Here is a 22,111-nt window from a genome sequence, read left to right as displayed (position 1 = left end):
AATATCCCCTCGGTAGATTTTTGTGTCGATATCATGATAAGTCACACATCGTATACCTGATAACTTATGGACCCCAGTCCTGATAACTTTGGTACGGGGGTGGGGGTGGGGGGGAGGGAGTTGACGAAACATCCCCTCGGTAACTTTTTGCGTGAACAGTATAGTAACTCACACATCGCACACCTGATGACTTATGTACCCCAGTCCTGATAGCTTTGGCATGAGGAGGGGGGGCGGTAACATTTGTGTGAATAGCATGATAACCCACACGTTTGCAGACATGATAAGTTATTTACCCCGGTCCCGGTAACTTTGGCGAGGGGGTTGATTAAATATACCCACGGTAACTTTCATGTTAATAACACGGTAACTCATGCCTCGCAGACCTGATAACTTGTATACCCTGGTCCTGATAACTTTGGGGACCGGGGTGGGGGACGGAGGGACATCATGAAATATACCCCCGGTAACTTTCATTGATGAAGTGAATTTTTTTCCAGAAAAATAGCTTTCTTTTTTCTTGCGACAGTAGTAAGAAAGAGTTTAAAACAATTTCGTTGTTGAACTAATGAACAACAAACTAGGTTGGCGTGATGGTTGTTGGGCTTTGTACTTGGGCCTATCCTTTCCACCCCGACGCAGGTTCGAATCCTGTGTAGGTAATTTTTTTTCGCGTTTTTAATTATGATGCAATAAATCGATCGGGAGGAGCACGGGAATAGCGGGTGGAGCATTGTTTCCCCTGTTGAGGGGATCGTGCGGATCTGTCGCTAACGACTAGTCGACTGGTCGTTAGCACAATCCATAATAATAATAATGATGATGATAATGATGATGATGATGATAATAATAATAATAATAATAATAATAATAATAATAATAATAATAGAGAACAAACTTTGCTCGTCGCTAGTAGGCAACCCAGTAGCGCAATGCAAGAGACGTGACAGAACTACGTCTCGCTGCAGGCAAGAAATAGCCATGGGAGAAGATTTCATTGCTTGGGCTCCGGAAAAGTCAGGCTCGTTTACTGTAAAAAGTGCATATCGGCTTGCTGCAGATGAACAACAGAACACACTGATTGCTTCGACTAGCTCTTGGTCTGATGGTTCACGCGATGGGTGGAATGCAGTCCGGTCTAGCCCTGCCCCGCCCAAAGTTCTGAACTTTGCTTGGCGTTTGACCACTAATTGTTTTACCCACATGGTGCAACAAATAAGAAAGAAACTTGGAAGTGGTTGCAACTTGTCCCGTTTGTGGCTGCGCTGATGATGACACATTCCATGCATTCTGTTCTTGTATTAATGCTCGACGACTTTGGCATGTTATGGCAGTTGTTTGGGACCTCCTTGAGATTTCTTCGATCCTTCCTTCTGGTGAGGAACGGTTCATTCAACTGGTTGCCAGTCTCGAGGAGTCTATGAGGGTCAGGCTAATGATGTTGCTATGGCGCATCTGGTATGTCCGCAACGAAATAATCCATGCAAAACCAGCACCACTCGTGAAAGTCTCATGTAGATTCTTAGCTAGCTATCTTGAATCTCTTCAATCCATTTCCATTGACCCAAATGTGAAAATGCATATAGGAAAGACTCCCGTCTCAACTTGTTACCCACTCATGGTTGATACATGCAATAACAACACCCCTTTTGGTAACCCATGGTCTCCCCCACCGGCTGGGCATGATAAACTTAACACCGATGGGTCGATCGTAAATGGAATTGCCGGAGCAGGTATGATTCTCAAAGCTCATGATGGGAGCATTATTTTCAGCTCATGTCGACATCTATTCTATTGTGATGATGTTCTAGAGACGGAGATGTTGGCAATAAAGGAAGGCCTAATGTTGGCCTCCCAATGGAGCAATCTACCTATCCAAGTTGAATCTGATTGTCTGGAAGCCATAACGATGGTCCAGAGTGCTGTTACGAATAGGTCTAAATTTGCTTTCTTAGTCAAAGAGATCAAGGATAATCTAGAGGAACATGGTTCTTGTATTACTCATATTCGACGTAGTCAAAATCTAGCTAGTCATTTTATGGCCAACTTTGGTAGGGTTCAAGTTCGTACTGTGGTATGGCTTGGGTCAGGACACAGAGAAGTCCTTGATATTGTACATCGTGATTGTAATTATGAGTTTTGAGTAATACACGAATTTTTCGCAAAAAAAAAAACCACCACTATATATCTATATCTACACCAATATAAAAAGAGCGAGTTGCGGAGATCCAATAAATCTCACATGTTGGTGGGTCTACGTTGCTTCAGTATTTACTGTTAAACATGCTTGTCAATAAACACATTTAGCACCCTCCACTAATTATTAGCATGCCTAATATCTACTCCCTCCGTCATACCGTATAATATAAGAGCATTTTTTTTACACTATGCTAGTTAAAAAACACTCTTATATTATAAAACAGAGGGAGTATGTTAGTATTAATCAAGTAATTATATCCTACCTAATATTAACATGTATACATCTCGTCTGATATTAATGTGCAATACAATTTATATTTGGCCAATATTAACGCAGATTGCACGTACACAATTAACAATCAAGAATCAACAAAGTTCCTCGCTTCTGGTGTTCCTTTTATTGTCATGACGGATGTTGAATAGATTTCTTTCGCAACAAAAAAAGATAGCCAAAACTTAGAGGCGCGCAACAACAGAATTCAGGACCTTTGTTTCTCATGTGAACTAACTTGGATATGATACAACAAAACAAACAAACAAAACAGAAAGCCAGACTGGACGCGCGTGATCATCCTCTACACAATTCCATTTCCGTTCTGGCTTGGGCTATCCTTTGCCTTTACTCCTGGTCTTGCTTCTACGCAACGGAAAGCTCACACCAAAAAATGATGAAGGCACGTGTTACGCACCCCGCTACGACCACATCCTGATCCTAGTAGCCTCCAAAGGACGGATCTGAAAAACTAGCAAACACGAGAGGACGCTTCTGTAAAATCTGTTAGAAAATGGTAAAGTACACATTCATTCATCAGAATTACTTATCCAGAGCAGCCACATTTCCTGCACTACTCACTCACTGACCCACCAACCAGAGCCAGAACCTTCCCTTCCCACCCAGAACCCTCCGCACGCCACTTTTACCCCACTCACCTTCACCCACGCCCACACCACTGGGCACAGCGGGCCCGCGGCCCCACGCGTCAGCGCGCGCCGTCCCGGCCGCCTTAACTTCGGCGTTACTCACGTCGGACTACCGCTTTTAGCACCCCACCCGAACGGCAATCCTAGATCTAGCTACTCCGCGCGCAGCCGCACAGCCACACAGCCACACCGACCGGGACACCCTCTACCCCCGATGACACGCGGGCCCGGGGCGAAGCGGGTCCCTTTCACCACGGACTAGAGGGAGAAGAATTCCACGGGCGGGAGAAAATCCGGATCCGCAGCGCACGTCCCGAGCACGAGGCACGGGCTCGTCAACACCCGACTCCGTCCACTCCGCCCCGAGTTTCCGAATTCCAAATTCCCACACCACTCCTCCCTCCTTCCTCCTCCCGTTCCGCGCCTGCACCGCGCCTCGATGGATGCCGCCCAAAACCCTAGGCTGAACTGAACCCTCCTCGAGACGCGGCCATGGCGGAGCCGGCGCTCCTCGACCCCGCCTCCCACTTCGACCTCCGCCACTACCCGGCCGGCCTCTTCGACCCGGACCTGCACCTCGCGGACGACGACGACGGCCTGCCGCTCGGGAATTTCGGCCTCGGCGCCGGCGGCGTTGGCGACTGCGACGACCTCGACTTCGACCTGCCCGCGGATTTCTCCGTCGAGGACTTCCTCCTCCGCTCCCCCGAGCGGAGCGACTCCGCCGCCGGATCCGGCCCCACCGCCTCCTCGTCCTCCCCCTCCCCCGCCGCCTCCGGAACCGGCTCCGCCGTCGCCGACGCCAGCTGCGAGGTCAAGCACGAGGAGTCGGACGAGGGGAGGAGCGCCGCCGCCCCTAACTGGGGCCTGAAGCGGAAGCCGGCGAGCCCCGCCCCCAGCTCGGAGGCGGCCAAGTGCCGCCGATCCGGGGACGGCGAGGTTTCCCCTTCCGCGTCGGCCTCGCGGGCCGCCGTGGACTCCGACGAGGGGGGCGCCGTCGGCGAGGGGGAGGACACCAGGCGGGCGGCGCGGCTGATACGGAACCGCGAGAGCGCGCAGCTGTCCCGGCAGAGGAAGAAGCGCTACGTCGAGGAGCTGGAGGAGAAGGTCAAGTCAATGAACTCGGTCATAAACGACCTCAATTCCAAGATCTCCTTCATCGTGGCCGAGAATGCAACACTGCGGCAGCAACTCGGCAGCGGCGGCGGGAATTGCCCACCTCCTGGGATGTATCCACCGGGAGCAATGCCCGGCATGCATTTCCCTTGGGTGCCCGGGTATGCCATGCGGCCTCATGGTTCCCATGTCCCTCTTGTACCAATTCCTCGGCTAAAGCCGCAGCAGCAGGTGACCGCAACCAAGGCCACAAAGAAACCAGAGAACAAGAAGGCCGTGGACAGCAAGAGTAAATCCAAGACCAAGACCAAGAAGGTGGCAAGTGTTAGCCTTCTCGGTTTGATGCTTGTTATGCTCGTATTTGGCGCTTTTGTTCCAGGGTTCAATCACAACTTTGGATTGAGTGGGGGAAGTGACAATGCAATGTTTAGGAATTTTGGTCAGCCTCATGATAGGGTAGTGAATGTCAATAACCATGGTCAAGCACCTAAAGGGGGTTTGAACAATAGTGACATGACTGGTGTTGATTCTGGAATGATGATTGGGACTGATGGCAGTGCTGACCAGAAGCATCAACCTCCACTTAACTCAAGTGAGACCTTGCCTGCTTTGTTGTATGTGCCAAGGAATGGAAAGCATGTCAAGATCAATGGCAATCTGATTATTCATTCTGTGCTTGCAAGCGAGAAAGCGGTAGCACATGGGACTTCACAACACAACCGTGACCAGTCAGGTATAGATCACAAAGAGACTAGTACAGCCATAGCTCGTCATCTATCACTGCCTGGAAACAATATGAATCCACAAGAGAAATCCCCAGTAGATGGACCATTGCCGCAGTGGTTCCGTGAAGGAATGGCAGGTAAGCAGAACAATTGTTTGTCAATCTAGTATTCTTGTTTTTTTGTGAATTGTGATACTGCAGCTATGAATTCCATTTATTATCCAAACTATTATTTCTCTGTTGCATTGACACATCATGATGTGATATTTTAATCAAGAAGGTTCCCACATTATCTTACTTCAAGAGTGACCAAATGCTACAGAGAATAATATTACCAAGTTAAAATAGAAGTCAAGGGATTGAACTGATTGTCCATGAGTCATTAACAGCCTGTTTGGATGGTGTCCACATGAAATTTTGCCTGGCCTGAAGCCTGCCTGAAAGGTGCCTGGGGAGTGTTTGGTTACTGTCCTGAGAAAGTAGCAGCTAGCCTGGCCTGGTGGCCTCACAATTTGCTTAGCCTGGAGTGCGACCCAGGCATATTGCTTAGCCTGGGAGAAGCGTTCAAAAAAGGACACCTGGGTAGCTGCCTGGTGGTAATGAGCTGCTATTTCCAACTCTTTTTGTAGTTACAGGCCTTCAATGATGGTACTATATTATTTTAACACTACCCCAGGCCAGGACAGCAACAAAACACATGTATGCCAGGCCAGCCTCACCAGGCACAAAACAATGAAGTACCAGGCTCAAACCAGGCAACCTCTTTTCCCAGGCATGAAGCCCAGGCCACTATAACCAAACAGGACGTAAGAAAAGTAGAATGTATGTTAGATAAGAATAACGTCACTCAATTATTCAGTAAATGGGAACTCAAATCTATATTTAATGTTGCAAACAAGTAAATCTCACACTTTAACCATCCAGCAATGGGAACAATGTCTTTATTTATGTCCTCCTTTTAGCAATCACGTAGAGAAGAGCTCAGTAAATAGTAGTGATGTTATTACTTTTTATTTGTAAAAGTAATTAAAAGGATTGTCCATGAGTCATTAAGAGAAGAGCTAGAATGCATGTTTGACCAGAATAATGTCACTTAGTATGCCATCATATATTATGACATTGCATAATGTCACTTAGTATGCCATCATATATTATGACATTGCATAATGTCACTTAGTATGCCATCATATATTATGACATTGCAACTATTCAGGAAATGAGAACTCAACTCTATATTTAATGTTGCCAAACAAGTAAATATCACACTTTTAGCAATCACATAGAAAAGACCTCAGTAAATATTAGGGATATTGTTGCTTTTTATTTGGGAACTGTCTTATACAGCAATTATCATGTAGACTCTGCCCTGAAGAGCCTTTTAATCCCTGACCAAAACTTATCTGTCAGTACAACCTATGTTCAAACTCTATGCTAGCAAAATAGTAGATTCATGATATGTTGCTTTAAGCATATTTTCAAACTTGTGACCGAGCAATGTTACTGATTTTTCACAATTGCAATATTTTCTTTTCATGGAGAAGTGATAACTGCTAAATCTTCACTAGCTTGTAGGAAAACTAGTCTGAACTCACGTGCCTAATGTTTTGGTGGTGTTGTCAAGTTTGTTATTGGAATATCATTCTTTGGTTTTGTTGATGAAGTCATCTCCTACAGAAAACTCAGTTTTCTTTCGACACTCTTGGAGGGATATTGCACTGTCTCTTACTCTAATTCTGATGCAACAATTTTCAGGGCCTGTCCTAAATTCTGGAATGTGCAGCGAGGTATTTCAGTTTGACGTTTCCGCTGCCACCAATTCCGGTGGCATAATACCTGCTTCTCCAGCTGTCAACTCCTCGAATGTTAATGCTACTCGAAAGGTTCCAACACCAGCTCCTGCGTATTACGGCAAGCTGAAGAATAGGAGGATCATGCACAATGAGGCGATTCCACTCACTGGGAAAACGGCGAACAACACAGGGCCTTTTAACAGAACTTCTGAAAGCAGCAAGTTACCTGATAAGAAGCCAGCATCGTCGGTAGTTGTTTCTGTGCTAGCTGATCCCAGGGAGGCCGGTGACGGCGACAGCAATCCAAGGATGACTCCCAAGTCCATCTCCAGGATATTTGTTGTTGTTCTCCTTGACGGTGTTAGATATGTCACATACTCCTGCACCCTTCCTTTCAAGAGTGCCAGCCCTCATCTTGTAAACTAACCAATAATCATGGGGGTCAATGCGTCGTCATGGTTCTCAAGCAGCTTTGTTGGCCCCGACGAATCTGATGGCCGGTAGATTAAAACGACCTGATGCTGTTGTCTAACCAAGGAATGAACTTTCTATTCACTCGGCCTGAGGTAATTCAAGTTTGTCGAAGGTTTGAAGTGGTGTGAGCTAAATGTGGTTCTGCAGGTTTAGGCTATGAGTGCAGCTTTTGTGCTGCTGTAATATAACCAGGATCTTATGCTGTACTCTAACCTTGTTGTTATAATGTAATACTGTTTGAGGAACTTTTAAGACAAAATATACATGTAGTTTTATCATTCCTGAACATATATAGTTGCGACAAACTAGTTCATGCGTCGTCTATGGCAAATCGACCTCTGGTTGACGGAAACTATTTCAATCTGGATAAACTTATCAGGTGCACATTTCAAATGAAATACTTCGATAAGCATAATACAGAAAATGTAACGATCTCTGCAACCAGCTTGCTAACGAACATTGGCTTCCAGGCAAAACATCAGTTCAGTTCTGTCCAGAACTTCAGTCATCCCTGCATCCTTCGCATTTTTATTTCTCGACAAATTCCTGAATTCGCACAACCTATAAGCGCAGCCGATATAGAGTTTGAATTTTACAAAAAAAGAAGACGTTGCACATGAAAATCCATCAAACAAAACGGATTTGCAGTCTCTTATAAAATGGCCCCTGTATAAACCAGGCTAAAACCCACGTTATCCGCAGGGCCAGAAACCCCCTTCCATCTCCAGCCCCATCCGCCATGGCGCTTCACACTGTCTCGGGCATCAAGCTCCCACCCTTCTCCCTCCCGCTTCCCCACCGCCACCTGGGCGCCAGCCCCAGCGGCGGCGGCATCAGCAGCGGCCTCTACGCGAGCAGCGCATTCCCGCGACGCCAATGCGGCACGCTCGCCGCCGTCGTGCGCTGCGCGAGGCGCACGGGCAAGCGGCGGTACCCGTCGGAGAAGAAGCGCCTGGATCGGCGCCACAAGGAGCAGCTCCGCCAGACCGCCCCCGAGGAGGGCGGCGTGGCCCGGGAGGCTGGCTTCTGGCGCCTCTCCAAGCTCGCCGTCCCCGCCAGCGACGACCCCGGCAAGGACTTCCTCGGCGTCTCCCCGCCGCTCCTCCAGGCCATTGCCAAGGCCCTCAAGTTCCCGGTACGCTAACGTATTGCATTTTCTGATATGGGGACATAATGCCATGAAATTCGCGAGGCTTTAGCATTTTGTTAGATGAGTCGACGTGGGGTTGCTGAAACAGATGTTTTAGGTGGCCTTTGCTAGTGTAGCGATTTTTTTTTTTACTTAGTTCGTGCCATTTAATTGACTATATTTGTGCTCATTCGTCTTGGAAAATTATCACAGCCTTGAGATGAGCTAGCCACTCGTAACCTCCTTCAAGGAAGTCTAGTGCAGCTTGCTGTGGTGATATGGTAAATAGGAATCAAGTGTAAATGTTACTTCTGTGTTGTGGAATAGGCCTGGTTTGATAAACGGTTTGCAACTGAATTAACAGAGCTTCTGCCTCACCTTCTCCTACATATATTGGGTTATTTCCCCAAATCCCAACCGTATTTAATCAATCAGGAAATGGCTGGATGAGTGTTTGCAACCGTATCCCAACCGTATCTAATCAACCCCCTTCAAATGTTGCGCTACATGATATTTCCTGCTATACCTTCGACATGTGTTTGCTTTGAAGTTCGATCCCACTGTGGTTTACATTTGTTGTTATCCATGTTACAACGTCTCTTGTTGTAATTGCCGCCGGCTTGCTGTTATTGCAGTTTTTTCATATCCTTGTTAGATCTTCTCTATAATTATTATTATGCGCCTCTAATCGACTCTCCTGCGCAGGTCGCTTCTATGCTCCCTGAAGAGGCTTTCTCTGTTATCCGCAAGTCATTTGATGCACGCAAGGTTCTTAATGAACTTATATAATGTGTCTATCCTATTTAATATTGCTCCTCCTGTATATATATGGGATGACTATTTAGTTGTCATAAAACACTTGCTGTTGGATGTGCTGAAACGATGCAGTCAAACTGGGTTAAGCTTTGTGAAAAAAATACTCATGCAGTTGAAATGAAAGCCAATGTAGTAAGCTCGTTTACTTCTCCAGTTAATTTACCATCTTTTTGTTGACGACTCCACATATGCCATGAAAATAATCTTTATCTGCATGCCAGGCTGCGAACATTTATATGCATACCCACACTGACAATTTTGTGGGGGTGCCAGAATTAATCATATGGTGTCGATTTTTTGTCGTGTTGCAGAATAGTACATAATATCTTGTTCAGATTCTGGTTTTCCTCTTGCTTTTGTACCATCTTTTGTTTCCCTTGCTTGGTTAGTATCTTGTTCCAGCGAGTGCAATCTAACGCCACGCGTCACACTGCTAGACACATTTTATATCTCCTTAGAATGAAGTAATTTCTCATTTTTAATTCTACATTAGCTGCGGAAATTACCAAATCTTGTAAATATTTTCACATAATACCAGGTTATTCTAGCCAAAGTTGCGTTGTCTATCAGGGTTACTTTCTGACCCGTGTGCCTACTTCTCTGGTCCATAGAAGGTACCACACTGTACGAGCAGCCCTTAGTCGAGTCTGGGAACAAATCACATAGATATCTTTGTAACTGTTTGATTCTCCGTTCATTGTGTCACTTGCCTTGATGATTATACTCGGGCCAAGACTGCTTGTACGCATTGATGCCACCTATCTCCAGCTTGGTGCTTGTGAGTGGGCCTGAGGTGTCATCTAGCGGGTAGGGTAAAATCTAAGCCCGTCATAGAGCGCCGCATTTTTGCAAAATAATCTGGTATTGTCTGCAGAGATTTGCAATGCCCTGTAATTTGCGCAAATAGCATAGATTTAGCAAGAAAAAAAATGGTCAGTTTACTATCTATTTATGCTGTCTGATACTTGGTGTACACTTATTTGATCTGGGGATTTTATACTAAAGTTATTTTCACAGTGTAGAATTGTAGATGTTCATATAAATTGAAATAATATGTGATTGATGTGAATTCTATTTATTGCAGCGATTGGTTATTCGTGTGGTTACCCAATCTAATTATATTCAATGATATCTGAAATTTATCGTAATATTTTTTGGTAGATGGTTCTGTGTTGCACGTTTTTTGCTTCATCCGTGTTGCGACTGTGACCACGTGTGTTTCTAGTGACGTTGAATTTTTTTAATCTATACTGTATTTCAATATTCAGATTGGTTATCACTTTATCTGAATTGTTTCTTTGTGAATGAATAAACCATGTTTTACATTTACAGATTTTGAAAGAACCTCAATTTGTTTATACTGTTGATGTGGATGCTAAGAAGCTTCTGGACATGGAGCCAAGGACATGGGATTTTATTGCTAGATTGGAACCCAGGCTTGGAATTGTAGAATATATGTCCGATGAGAGGGTAGCAACTGATCTGATCAGTATGCTTAATGTTCATAACAAAGTCTCCGATGATGAACATGGTACCAGGGATACTGTTAATAATGGCTCGATCAGTCCTACACGAATGAAACCAAGGGTGGCAATTGTAGGAAGTGGCCCATCTGGGTTGTTTGCTGCCCTTGTGTTAGCTGAACTTGGAGCAGAAGTTACCTTATTGGAGCGTGGCCAACCTGTTGAGCAAAGAGGGCGTGACATTGGTGCACTAGCAGTTAGACGAATTCTCCAATCAGAAAGCAACTTTTGCTTTGGCGAGGTATACTGTTTGTTCCTACTGTACTACCAAGGCATCACTGGACAATCACATAATTGCTTTGATCAGTATTCAAATAGGTAGTTGTTGACAACGTGAATTGTCTAATAGATGACTATATCTTTTCGTTAAACATAAACATTATCAGTCATGTCATTCTGCAAATACTAGTGATAGTTCTCTTTGTTCAGGTGATAAAATGGAATTGATGTAATATGTCAAATTATGCGTACATGTATCTTAGAAGAGGTGGTTTACGTCTGTGCTCTGTATGTGAAATAGCGGATACATGTTCCAATCAGGTATATTAGCTGGTGCATGGATTAGTGCATCCCAATAAATGCACTCTCCTAATTATATGACCTGTAAAGTGTACAGAGACATATTTTAGACATTAATAATGCATCTGCCATAATCTCAGATTTGCTTAAAATGAATGATGCAGAAAAAATGTGTAATAATCTTCACATTTTTTTACTGCAGCTAATTTAGTAATTCAAAACCTAACTTATGCATGCTTGTTCTGAACTCATGTTCTTCATTGTTTGAGGTCCGCTTTTCCATACATTTTTGTGAATTTAAAAGGTTACTTAATCAAATGATCTTTGCAAGTTGGGTTGATGGCATATGGGGCAATGCCTATTTTTTTGAAGTATCAATTACCTACAATGGAACTTCAATGATTGACCAAACCACTATTCCCTTGTTCCATGTTCCTTAAAAGATCAAGTCCATCAATTCTTGATCTTCTGTTCTTAATCATAGCAGGGTGGTGCAGGTACATGGAGTGACGGGAAGCTTGTGACCAGGATAGGGAAAAACACTGATGGTGTTCAGGCTGTAAGAATCTTCCTGCTCTACCTCAATGGATGCTTAGCTTGCAAATTAGAAATTCTTCTAAAAAAGGTTATCTGTAATTATTGATGCAATAATGCAAGCTTAGTATCTGTTGGCTACCAGAGTTCAAGACTCTGGTGGTAACCAGTAAGTTGCTCCCCATACTGGTCATGGATAGTATGGTAAATTTTTGCTGTTGTTTTGAATACATATCCATCAAAATAGGAAGAGCTTCTGCATAACATAATATCCTAGACTTTCCTAGTCCAAAACTGACCCTTTATATGTGTTTAAGCTATACCGTGGGGTCTTGGATTTCAGGTGATGAAAACATTTGTCCATTTTGGAGGCCCTCCAAACATTCTCATTGATGGGAGACCTCATTTGGGTACAGATAAACTTGTTCCTCTGTTGCGGAATTTCAGACACCACTTAAGAGAGTTGGGCGTGAGTTGAACAAAGCAGTCTTCATTGAAGCTTTGCTATTATTTTGTTGTGTAAGGTTTCATGCACCAATGTATTCTGTTTTATGTTTGATACAGGTTGCCATAAGATTTAATACCAGAGTAGATGACCTTATAGTGGAAGGCGGGCAGGTCAAAGGAGTTGTGGTTTCTGATTCAAATCTACAGCCAGGTTCTGTTGATCAGAAACTATCATTCGATGCAGTTGTGTTAGCAGTTGGGCACTCAGCTCGTGACACATACAGTATGCTTCTTAGGCATAATGTAGATATAACCCCCAAGAATTTTTCTGTAAGTTTTCTTATGCTGGTTAAGGCAGTTTCTACTTCACTTGTACTTGTCAATAATTTGATGGTCAGATAGCAGACAAGCCACAGCGTAGAATTTGAGACCATGTTTGGTTGGATATTAGGTTACATAAGAGGCACATTGGTCTTCAGACCAAACAAAAACAGATATATTAGATGGAGTTTGATTTCTTTGTCAATCAAATGCCTCGGGTTGAGAATATATGTACAAGCCACTGAGTAAATACTAGCATATCATTTAAATTTTTGCCATGTTATATAGATGCTTTCTATTTCAAGTTTTCAACAACATTGTCTTATCCTATTTCACTCTCCTTTACACTGTATGCATAGACAAAAGGTTCTTCTAATACAACGGGCAATTTGGTGCATGTTCGAGAAAAAGACATAAACAAAAGGCCAGTCAGGGCAAGACCACGGTAGCAACAATAGGGTGAAAGATGGGTGTGTTGGATAAAGGATATCAGCAGCTTGGGACACAATGTGGCTGGACCTTTTGGAGTTAATTGATTGCTCACAGAAATTGAAGAGTGCAGACAAAGGCAGGAGCAGGAGTTGGCACAAGAACAGGAGAAGGAGAGCTAGGAAGATGTCCAGGAAATATTAGTAGAAAACATATAGATTTAGTAAGTCATATGATATTATATCAGGACGTTGTATTATATTAGGAATTTAAGGTCCAAACTTGATGCCACATACCTCATAGTTAAATCAAGTAATAATACATACTTTTGTCCTCTATATACTATCTGTCACCCCCTTTAGTCCTTTCACGTCTTATCGATGATAGTTACTCCCTCCGTTCCAAAATATTTGCAGTTCTAAAACCATGCTAAGTATTTTGGAACGGAGGGAGTATTTAGTTAGAACCAGGTTCACAACAAGGTATTGGTAGAATAGTGCTTTTTAGTACATGAAGCAGCTAATCTAGGCATTTTAATCGGTTCTTTTTAATATTTAATCGGCCCAATGTAGGTCTTGGCTGTACGATTACTGCACCACTGACTGGCTGAACATCGCCTCCTTGTGGCATTATGTCTTTTGCCCATGTTATCTTTGCCAATTGCAAGGACTATTTTTTTTCATAATATGAAGGAAAGCTTGGTTTTTTTTCTTCTCTCCAGACCATGTGATAACATTGGTTATTCTTACAGGTTGGCTTAAGAATCGAACACCCCCAAGAACTGATAAACAACATCCAAGTAAGCCATATTTCATTTGTTCACACCAACGGTTTTCTGAATGATACTCGCCTAATGTTTAGCTTTATTTCAAGGTTGAGATTTAATTTCCAGTAATTTAACATTCTGTATTTCGTGAATTCCTAACTGGCGATTGTTAAAGGTGAAACTGAAACTAATAATCAAGGTTTAGGATGTTAATTACTATGGCATCATGTGGAACAATCCATTTGTAAACTCTGGAGAAGTACAGAAACTGCCAGTTTGCCGAAATACCCTCCAACCATCAAGTTTTATTATAGGAGTAGCAGCATGAACAGAAGCTGAAGAAGTTATGTTTTGGTTTTTAACTTATATTTATTTCCTTTGCAAATTGTGATAAGCATCCAGTTAACTATGCACTGATGAGATCTCACTTTTGAAAGCATGGACTGAGTTTGTCTTGCTGGGCTGTGTCCAAGGCTTTCATAGAGCTTTATGTATGGACCTATTAATCTTGTAGTAACTATGTCCTAACACTCACTTATTTACCGGCTTGATACAGCTACACCATGGATCTTTACTCCCATGAAAGTCAATTGGTGGCGGCAGTCTGTTGACTTTCATTACAGCACATGCTATATTTGGCACAAACGGTTAAGATGAGACCGGATATGGATATTTTGATTTTGCATGAACGGCAGAAAGATCTTACAGTATAGTTTTAAAATTCCATCTCAATGCATGGGTATTACGCTAGTATGGGTAGCAGCATACTGTATTTCAGTGTTGAAAATCAAAAGTACAGTGTTTTGACATAATGACATTGTATTCAAAGTTTCAAACAATCTGTGTGATATGTGTCATTGTCATCCTGTGCAGTATTCTGAATTGGCTGCTGAAGTACATAAAGGGCGTGGGCGGATACCTGTAGCAGATTACAAGATAGTGAAGTCTATTGGTGAAGGAGATGTGAAGAATGATATAGAGCAAGTAGATCAAAATCGCAGCTGTTATTCGTTTTGCATGTGTCCTGGAGGACAGGTCAGTCATTTTCTTGTTGTTCAACTCACCTTTCTTTCCTCAATACATTATCGAGTATTGGAATCCTGTTCTTGAAATACCGAGAAATGTCTGCAGGTTGTTCTAACTAGCACAAACCCATTGGAATTGTGTGTCAATGGTATGTCATTCTCACGGCGAGCGTCTAAGTGGGCAAACTCAGCTCTTGTGGTCACTGTATCGTCTCATGATTTTGAACCATTTCAATCCCATGGTTCTCTTGCGGGCGTAGAGTTCCAGGTACTTGCTATGATTCCCTTAGATAACTGAAATGCTTAATAATTGCATTGCCATCACCATGAACAATTGGCTACATTGAACCTCTGGATTATGTGCCTTAAAATGACTTTATGATAAAGGTCTCAGCAGTACAAGATTGTCTAGAAGAAAACCACTTGATTGCAAAAGTACAAATAGTCTACTTGGACCTAATTGCTTTCTCAAGTGTTTGATTCCTTTACTTTTTCCAATATTAGCTGGTTTGCTGCACTTCTATTTTTCGAGAAACCGCAAAAGCCTTGCATCTTGATGCATTGATAGAAAGGAGAGTTTGAGCTCAGCAACATTTCTTTTTGCACCTGTACTACAGTCTGATGACAGTTTCCCCCTTCTGCTAGCTTATATGAGTTATCTGTAACTTTGAAAACAGAGAGAGTATGAAAGAAGAGCAGCTATGATGGGGGGAGGGAATTTTGTTGTCCCTGCACAGTGTGTCACAGATTTTATCAGTAACAAACTGTCAGGTACTGATTGTACACGGAAGTCTTGTCAGTTAGAGTAACGATACACATTTCCTTTTAGTTACTTTGTTACCTATTTCAGTTACAACTCTCCCACCATCAAGCTATAGGTTGGGGGTTCGTCCATCCAAACTCCATGAGTTATTCCCTCCTTACTTAACTGAAGCTTTGCAACAATCAATAATGATGATTGACAAAGAGGTTTGAACTACGATTTTGTTTCTTCATTTTGCAGTTTTGACTTTCCATCTGTCCTGACCCATTTGCAATCTGTTATTTCCAGATGCCAGGCTTTATTTCTAGTGAGGCCTTACTTCATGGTGTAGAGGTATGCAAATTCTTATGCGACAAGCTGAATGAATTTCCTTACTGATTTATTTGCTTAAAAATGGTGGTTCTTGATGAACTCCTACACGATGTATTTAAACATCAGAGAGTCTAGTGTTAGTCTTATGCCATCAACACCATAACCACTCGATGATAGCTGGTCAGTCTAATAGAAACATTCTTTTCTACTGGCCTGTGATCTGCAATTCTTTAACTCTCACTGTAACAGTTGTCTGCTGTTAGTTGCAGCCTGTGCCGGGTAATGCACTAGTACCTTGCTACTGGCAGGTGCGAGAACAGAATATTGGAGCATGCTCTGAATTATAATAGGAAATTCAGAGTTTAGGCCTGCAGTTGAGTTTAGGAAATGCTGAATCTAGTTGTACTTCCTGCAGAAGAGCCTGCAAAACCAGGGTATATTTGAAAATTGTTATCAAGTGATGTTAGCAAGGTGGCCTGTTGGTGCAGTGGGTTTCTGCAATTACACTTTAGCCTGTGACAGTGAGATCGGAACCTGTTGCGCAAAGACAACAGTGAATCGGGCTTTTCTTTGAAATGCCTCCTGTTCTGGTTAATTAAATTTGGGCCAAGGTTGAGCTGTAAATTCATTAGAGTAACGTTTATGGAACGAAAACAAAACATTTTAGTTTCTTTGGGCATGCCGAGCTAGGCTAAAAATCCCTAGGACATTAGAAATTTAGTTCACAAAATCGAGAATGCAGATCCTGAATGATACCCTGAAGAGGTGATTTTTTGCCTGTTTCCCTGAATGCTCATTTGTATTCCACTTTAAAATGATCCCAATATACACTAGCCTAGATAGTGCGATTGTAACTAGTAGGCTTTTAGCTACTTGATTCTCTGTCCCTAGATTCTGTCTTACTACTTATTGGTAACGTGCACTTTCCCTCTGACTAAGCTGCATCACATTCCAGTCAACCTTCTCTGGCCACTTCGGTTGTCGTATTTGCATATACCCCTGATCTTTATTTCAAATTTTTGTCTTTATCCTTCACCCCCTTAGCATTTTCGTCTCAAATTATGTTCTAACCCGGTAATCTGTATAACTTCCAACTCCCATCGTTAACTTGATTTTAAATTTGGGAGCAACCCCTGCACTAAGAACAAATGCAAATCATTAAGCAGAGCTAATTCAGGCAATTGTTCATAGGGAACTGGTGAAAAATATCTGTCAACATCACGGAGAATGCTTTAGGTTTTCCTTAATATTCATTGACATGTGTAAATTATCTGCATGCTCTGCAGCGTGAAAAGGCGCAATGTCAATGTTGTATTCCACTGCATGGGTTCATTTATGTGCAGTCTTTCTTTTTGGCTGGACTGCTATATCTTTGGTGGTACAGTTATGTTTATCTCTGCATCCACCTTTCCCTTTTATTTATTATATTTGATGCCTGTTTCCAGACTAGAACGAGCTCCCCCTTGCAAATTTCACGACACAAGGAGACATACGAGAGCACGTCACTGCAAGGGCTATATCCAATTGGGGAAGGTGCTGGCTACGCAGGGGGCATAGTAAGTGCTGCTGTGGATGGTATGTATTGCGGTTTTGCTTTAGCGAAACAGCTTTCTCTGTTCGCTGGTGATATAGAGGCAATTTTCGGCAAAGCACAAAAGCAAACAGGTTCTGTAAAATATTGAGTTCTGACTCCTAGCTATTTGTTCACACTTCATAGGGCCTAGATTTAGATTGTTCAGACCGTCCCACCCCCCCTGCTAGACAATTTTGCCAGGGAGAAAACCGGGGAAGTGTACTCGTAAAGAAATTCGAGTCTGATGTAAAGATAACAGGGATGCTATAGGAGTTAACATTATGTATAACAAAGGCAACTTCTTAGCAAGGTAGCAGTTTCCAGTTGTTTCTGTCATGGTGCCAACTTAACATTGTGGAGATCACTACCTAAAGTAAATTACAACTATAATTTTTTGATTTTTTTTGTTTGTTCTTCCGTTTCAAAGGAGAGAGATTTAGCCACATCATCTTCAGTTGTGCAAAAGCAAAACGATGTTACATTTCTCAAATTATTTGTGTGTTGCACATTTGCTATTAGGCTTTACAATCACTGACCCCAGTTTTGCTTACAGTAATATTTACCCCAATTACTTAAAGTATATTTTTTGTGTGAAGTGGGAAACGGTATACACCTAATAGGTCACGGGAGACAATATGTTCCTTGCTTATACGGTTAGAGTTTCCTCGCCTGTACTATATGTTCCTTGTTGGTCCAAAATAAATTCTTATAGGGTTAGAGTAATTTAATAAATCATTTATGGCAGCAGAAGAGCGACGAGTGCTGAAGTGAAACTCCACTTGCTCTTTTCTGTTTGATGTTTGCAATCTGTGCCATCAAATCTCTAGTTTGCCCTGCAACATTGAGATCGTTGGAGTTGAAAAATGCCACTGCGAATAGACAGGGACTGCAAACAAATTCTTCATGATGCTATGACATGATATTTCATCGCAATGGACAAATTTTGTAAAGTCTGCTCACCTCGGACACCAAGTAACTGAAACCAACATCTCTCCCAAGTAGGCACCGAACCACGAGGCGATCCATGGATTCATGCATGATCCATCTGATCACAAAGAAGGCAACCAGCTGGCGACCGAGGAAGACCCCTTCTCTCTAATCGGTCTGCCGTCCATCATCGGTTCCGCAGCAGAAGCCATGCGAAGAATTTCTCCTTCGGAGGTGCAATGTTTCGCCAGAGGGATTTGGCGGTAGCCGGTGCACTCCTGGCCATAGAAGAACGCCCGGTAGGCAGAGATGGAGGAGTAGACACCGTTAGCTGAGGGCCGGCATGTGAATGCGTCCTCCTGATCACCGAGTAACTTAGCATTGCTCAATCATCTCCTTTTCTCTTTACGCATCTCAAGCACACCACTATAGAGTTTCAGACAAGAAAATCCCGTGAGTTGATCCTGCTGTTCGTAATGCATGCATGGTCCATTGATCCTCATGTGCTGCATACACAGCAAGTGTTGCTGAGAAAGCGTGTCAACTCCGGTATTGGTTTCGTCACCTTGGCGGCCAACTGTATATCTTTAGATTACACGCACTGCTTGGATGGCTGACAGCTTGATTTTTACCAGGTAGTATAACGCAAATTAGCTGGTTGGTCATGCCATATTTACCATATCTATTACGGACGGGACCGTTATGGGTGATCATTAGCTAGCTAGCGCTGACTGCAGAAGCCAATTGCTGACGGGTCATCCACCGGTTCCACTTGGAACCGCATCTAATAATATTTGAGAGATTTGAGTGGCACAAAGTACTGTGCTGTCACTGTTAACATCACTGTCGATCGTACCATTGCATCTTCCCTAGTGGCCAGATATTTCTTCGATCGGCCATTGCTCGATACCTTAGATTGCCTGTAGTACTTTCTATAGATTGCTTGTTTGATGGGTGAAGAGTGTGCCACTTCTGGCACTAGAAATGCTGCAGAAATAAATATCTTTGCCGCCCAGCATCATTGGAAACCTAGTCTCAACCCGGATAAAGACCAGCGAGCGTTGCTCTCAGAGCATCTCCAGCCGTTGACCCCTTCAGGAGGGGCTAAAAATCGCACCCTGGAGGCGCACCGGTGCTAACCCGCGCGCTGGGGGCGTGATGCCCCCCAGTCGCGGCGCCCATGTTATTTAAAAAAAATCTAAACACGGCATAAAAACAGCGCAAATTCATTGCAAACTTCGGCGAGTTCGTTCAAACTTAAACATATTTTTTTAAAAAAAGAAAAAAACTACTAGGGGCCGCCACTCGCCGTCTCCATCGCCGATCCTCGCCGTCCGCCTCGTCGCTCCCCGCCGCCCGTCGCCCGCCCTCGCAGTTCTACATGCCGAGGAGGCTGTAGAACCACGTGTAGTCGCCGCCGCCGTCCCTGCTGCATCCCTCCCCCGGTTGGCGCGGCGATTTGGACGGTCCGGGGGCGGCCTCCTCGTCGTCTCTGTCGAGGATGACGACGCCGTGCTCGTCCTCGTGCCCGCGCTTGCGGGCTTCGATATCCTCCAGGGCCCAGCGCTGCCGGACCATCTCGTCGTGGAGGTAGTCGTCCCGCGCCCACTGCAGGGCGTCCTCGTCGGAGAAGCCGCGCCGGGCTATCTCCTCGTATTTCAGGGGGAGGCTGGGCTCCGGCTTGGGCTCGACGAGGACGAAGCGGCCGGATGGGGGGGTGGAGTCGCCGATGCAGACGCCGGAGGAGCTGCGGGTGCGCGCGCTGACCGGCGTGTCCCAGGGCTCCGGCTTGACAGGGCGGAGGCAGGGAGAGCCCGACGAGCGGCCGGACGAGGAGAAGGACGCGTCGGGCCGCTCCATACGCCGCGACGTCCAGGAGCTCCCACGGCGGCGTGAGAAGGTCGGGGGAGCGGGGTACTCGAGGCGGGGCGTGTTGCCGCCCTCGATGTACTCGAGGACGGCCTCCAACGTGCGTCCGGGTACGCCCCACCGCCGGCGCCGGCCCTCGGAGTTGAGCCTGCCGGAGGGCACGACGCCGTTCGTCGCCTTGAGCTGCTCGGCGTGTCGACGGTGGAAATATGGCTCCCAGAGCGGGCTGTCGGGGGTGTACCGCGGGCCTTCCCTCACCGCCTGCGGCAGGGACGCGTGGATGCGTGCGATCTCCGCACGTCGCGCCGCCCCGGTGGGCGGTGGTGGCACTGGCACGCCGCCGACGCTGATCCTCCATGACCCAGGCACCCGCATGTCCGGCGGGGCCGGGTACTCGGCCTCGAAGAGGAGGCGAGCCTCGTCCTCGTGCAGATGGCGGCGCCCGAAACCATTCGCCGCCGCGCCGTCGCCTGGGAAGCGCTCGGCCATCCTTCTGAGCCGGAGACGACGAGAGGAGGAAAAGGGAGAAGTGAGCGCGTCGGCGGTGTAGTGTGTGTGGGTATCTCCGGCGCGTTGGTTCTCGGCTTATATAGGCGGAAGCGCCTCGCGGTAGGCTGGCCGGCGCGTTACGCGTGGCGGGAGACGTGGCGGCCGAGGGGACGCGCGTCGCCCGGACTTCACTGCGCCGCCCGGACTTCACTGCGCCGCCCGTGAGGCATCAATGGAGGCTGACCGGCGCGGCAGCGCGCGCAGCTTTGGCATTGATTCGCCGCGGGAAACGAGGCGATGAGGACGACGAAGCGGCGAGAAGGGAGTCGAGTCGCTGACGCGGCTGGCCCACGGCGCTTTCGCGCCATAAAAGATTCGTCCGGCGCCCCCGAGCGACCCCAGCGCGCCAGGTTCGGGTTGGGTCCGTCGGCGCCAATTTCGATCCGAGCCGGCGAAAAATGAGCCCCTGAGACACGACTGGGCCGATTTTTGGACGCCGGTGATCGAAAAATTACGTGGGAGGCCTTGTTGGGGACGCGGCTGGAGATGCTCTCAGTCGCTGGAAGTGCAGCGCATGATGCCTGCCGAGGACCAGGCGGCAGCGGCAAGTTGCAATAGTGTCCGTCTCCTTTTCGTTCGTTGCGAGAGAGGCTCCACAGGAGCGCAGGAAGCCGACCTGAGCGGTGCTGCCGCCACTGCGTGTGCGTAGCTGTGGCCTGCTAAGCCGTCGACGTCGATCGCGGGTGTGCAACGGCCAGCAGGCGCCTCTTGGCACTGCGTTCCCTGAGTGTGATCTGCACGCATGCGCGCGCGGCGCTTGGAGTCTTACGACTGGCCGGGGATTGTTACGTTAGGTTTAAGCAAGCTATAGGTATTTGGCAGGCATTGGTGTAGAAAGTTGATGCGACTCTTGTCGTGTACAAAAGCCGGTAACAATGTGAAATGGGCGTGGCTAGATCTCAGTTGATTGGAACTTAATTAACAAAGTCTCAGTCAAATGACATAATATATAAAAGAAAGAAGAAAGAAAATTCACTTAAGATCTCATGAAAATAGCACCGACTGGGACTGGGTTAAGTCTCATCGACTGAGATTTAGCAATCCCAATATGAAATATGAATATTTTGATTAATAATATATAAAATAAAACATAATATCCATATTATAATTTTTTTGAGGGTAATACATACTATGTATTGCATTTAATTATTGTATAGTTAAAAATATATATTGAATTTAAGTAGCATAATATAGCAAGTTTTTTTCCATGCAAGTCTGTGGTGGGCTTTTGATGAGGTGGACATGTGTGCATATTGTGATAAATAAAATTAGTGAGATCAACTAATAATAATAGAAAACTTTTCTCCATGCATCTTGAGGTGGACCTTTGATGATGTGACATGTGCCGTGAGGTGGCATGTGTGTTATGATGAATAAAATTAGCA

At 45.1% G+C, this 22,111-nt stretch overlaps 2 protein-coding genes across 2 annotated transcripts; both read left to right on the top strand.

Moving 5' to 3' along the window:
* Positions 1–3,470: 3,470 nt before the first annotated feature.
* On the top strand, positions 3,471–7,502 carry LOC119343570 (bZIP transcription factor 39-like). The gene is made up of 2 exons (XM_037614469.1): positions 3,471–5,098; positions 6,713–7,502. The coding sequence occupies exons 1-2, from the start codon at positions 3,613–3,615 to the stop codon at positions 7,174–7,176; spliced, it is 1,950 nt and encodes a 649-aa protein (XP_037470366.1). The 5' UTR covers positions 3,471–3,612; the 3' UTR covers positions 7,177–7,502.
* Positions 7,503–7,933: 431 nt separating this feature from the next.
* LOC119343558 (uncharacterized protein Cbei_0202-like) lies at positions 7,934–17,712 on the top strand. Its single transcript, XM_037614462.1, has 13 exons — positions 7,934–8,359; positions 9,059–9,121; positions 10,502–10,933; positions 11,699–11,770; positions 12,089–12,214; positions 12,310–12,522; positions 13,694–13,741; positions 14,582–14,743; positions 14,840–15,001; positions 15,411–15,504; positions 15,584–15,702; positions 15,785–15,829; positions 17,254–17,712. The coding sequence occupies exons 1-13, from the start codon at positions 7,964–7,966 to the stop codon at positions 17,488–17,490; spliced, it is 2,169 nt and encodes a 722-aa protein (XP_037470359.1). The 5' UTR covers positions 7,934–7,963; the 3' UTR covers positions 17,491–17,712.
* The last annotated feature ends 4,399 nt before the right edge of the window (positions 17,713–22,111 follow it).

The sequence above is a fragment of the Triticum dicoccoides genome, chromosome 1B (assembly GCF_002162155.2).
Source record: "Triticum dicoccoides isolate Atlit2015 ecotype Zavitan chromosome 1B, WEW_v2.0, whole genome shotgun sequence".
Lineage (NCBI taxonomy): Eukaryota > Viridiplantae > Streptophyta > Magnoliopsida > Poales > Poaceae > Triticum > Triticum dicoccoides.
This window is presented reverse-complemented; position numbering and strand designations above follow the sequence as displayed.

Bases quoted from the DNA above. Each gene is read 5' to 3' on its own strand.
- LOC119343570 (XM_037614469.1), top strand. From the start codon at position 3,613: ATGGCGGAGCCGGCGCTCCTCGACCCCGCCTCCCACTTCGACCTCCGC. The intron at 5,099-6,712 runs GTAAGCAGAACA...AACAATTTTCAG, and splicing joins GTTCCGTGAAGGAATGGCAG to GGCCTGTCCTAAATTCTGGA.
- LOC119343558 (XM_037614462.1), top strand. From the start codon at position 7,964: ATGGCGCTTCACACTGTCTCGGGCATCAAGCTCCCACCCTTCTCCCTC. The intron at 10,934-11,698 runs GTATACTGTTTG...TAATCATAGCAG, and splicing joins GCAACTTTTGCTTTGGCGAG to GGTGGTGCAGGTACATGGAG. The intron at 15,505-15,583 runs GTACTGATTGTA...TACCTATTTCAG, and splicing joins TATCAGTAACAAACTGTCAG to TTACAACTCTCCCACCATCA.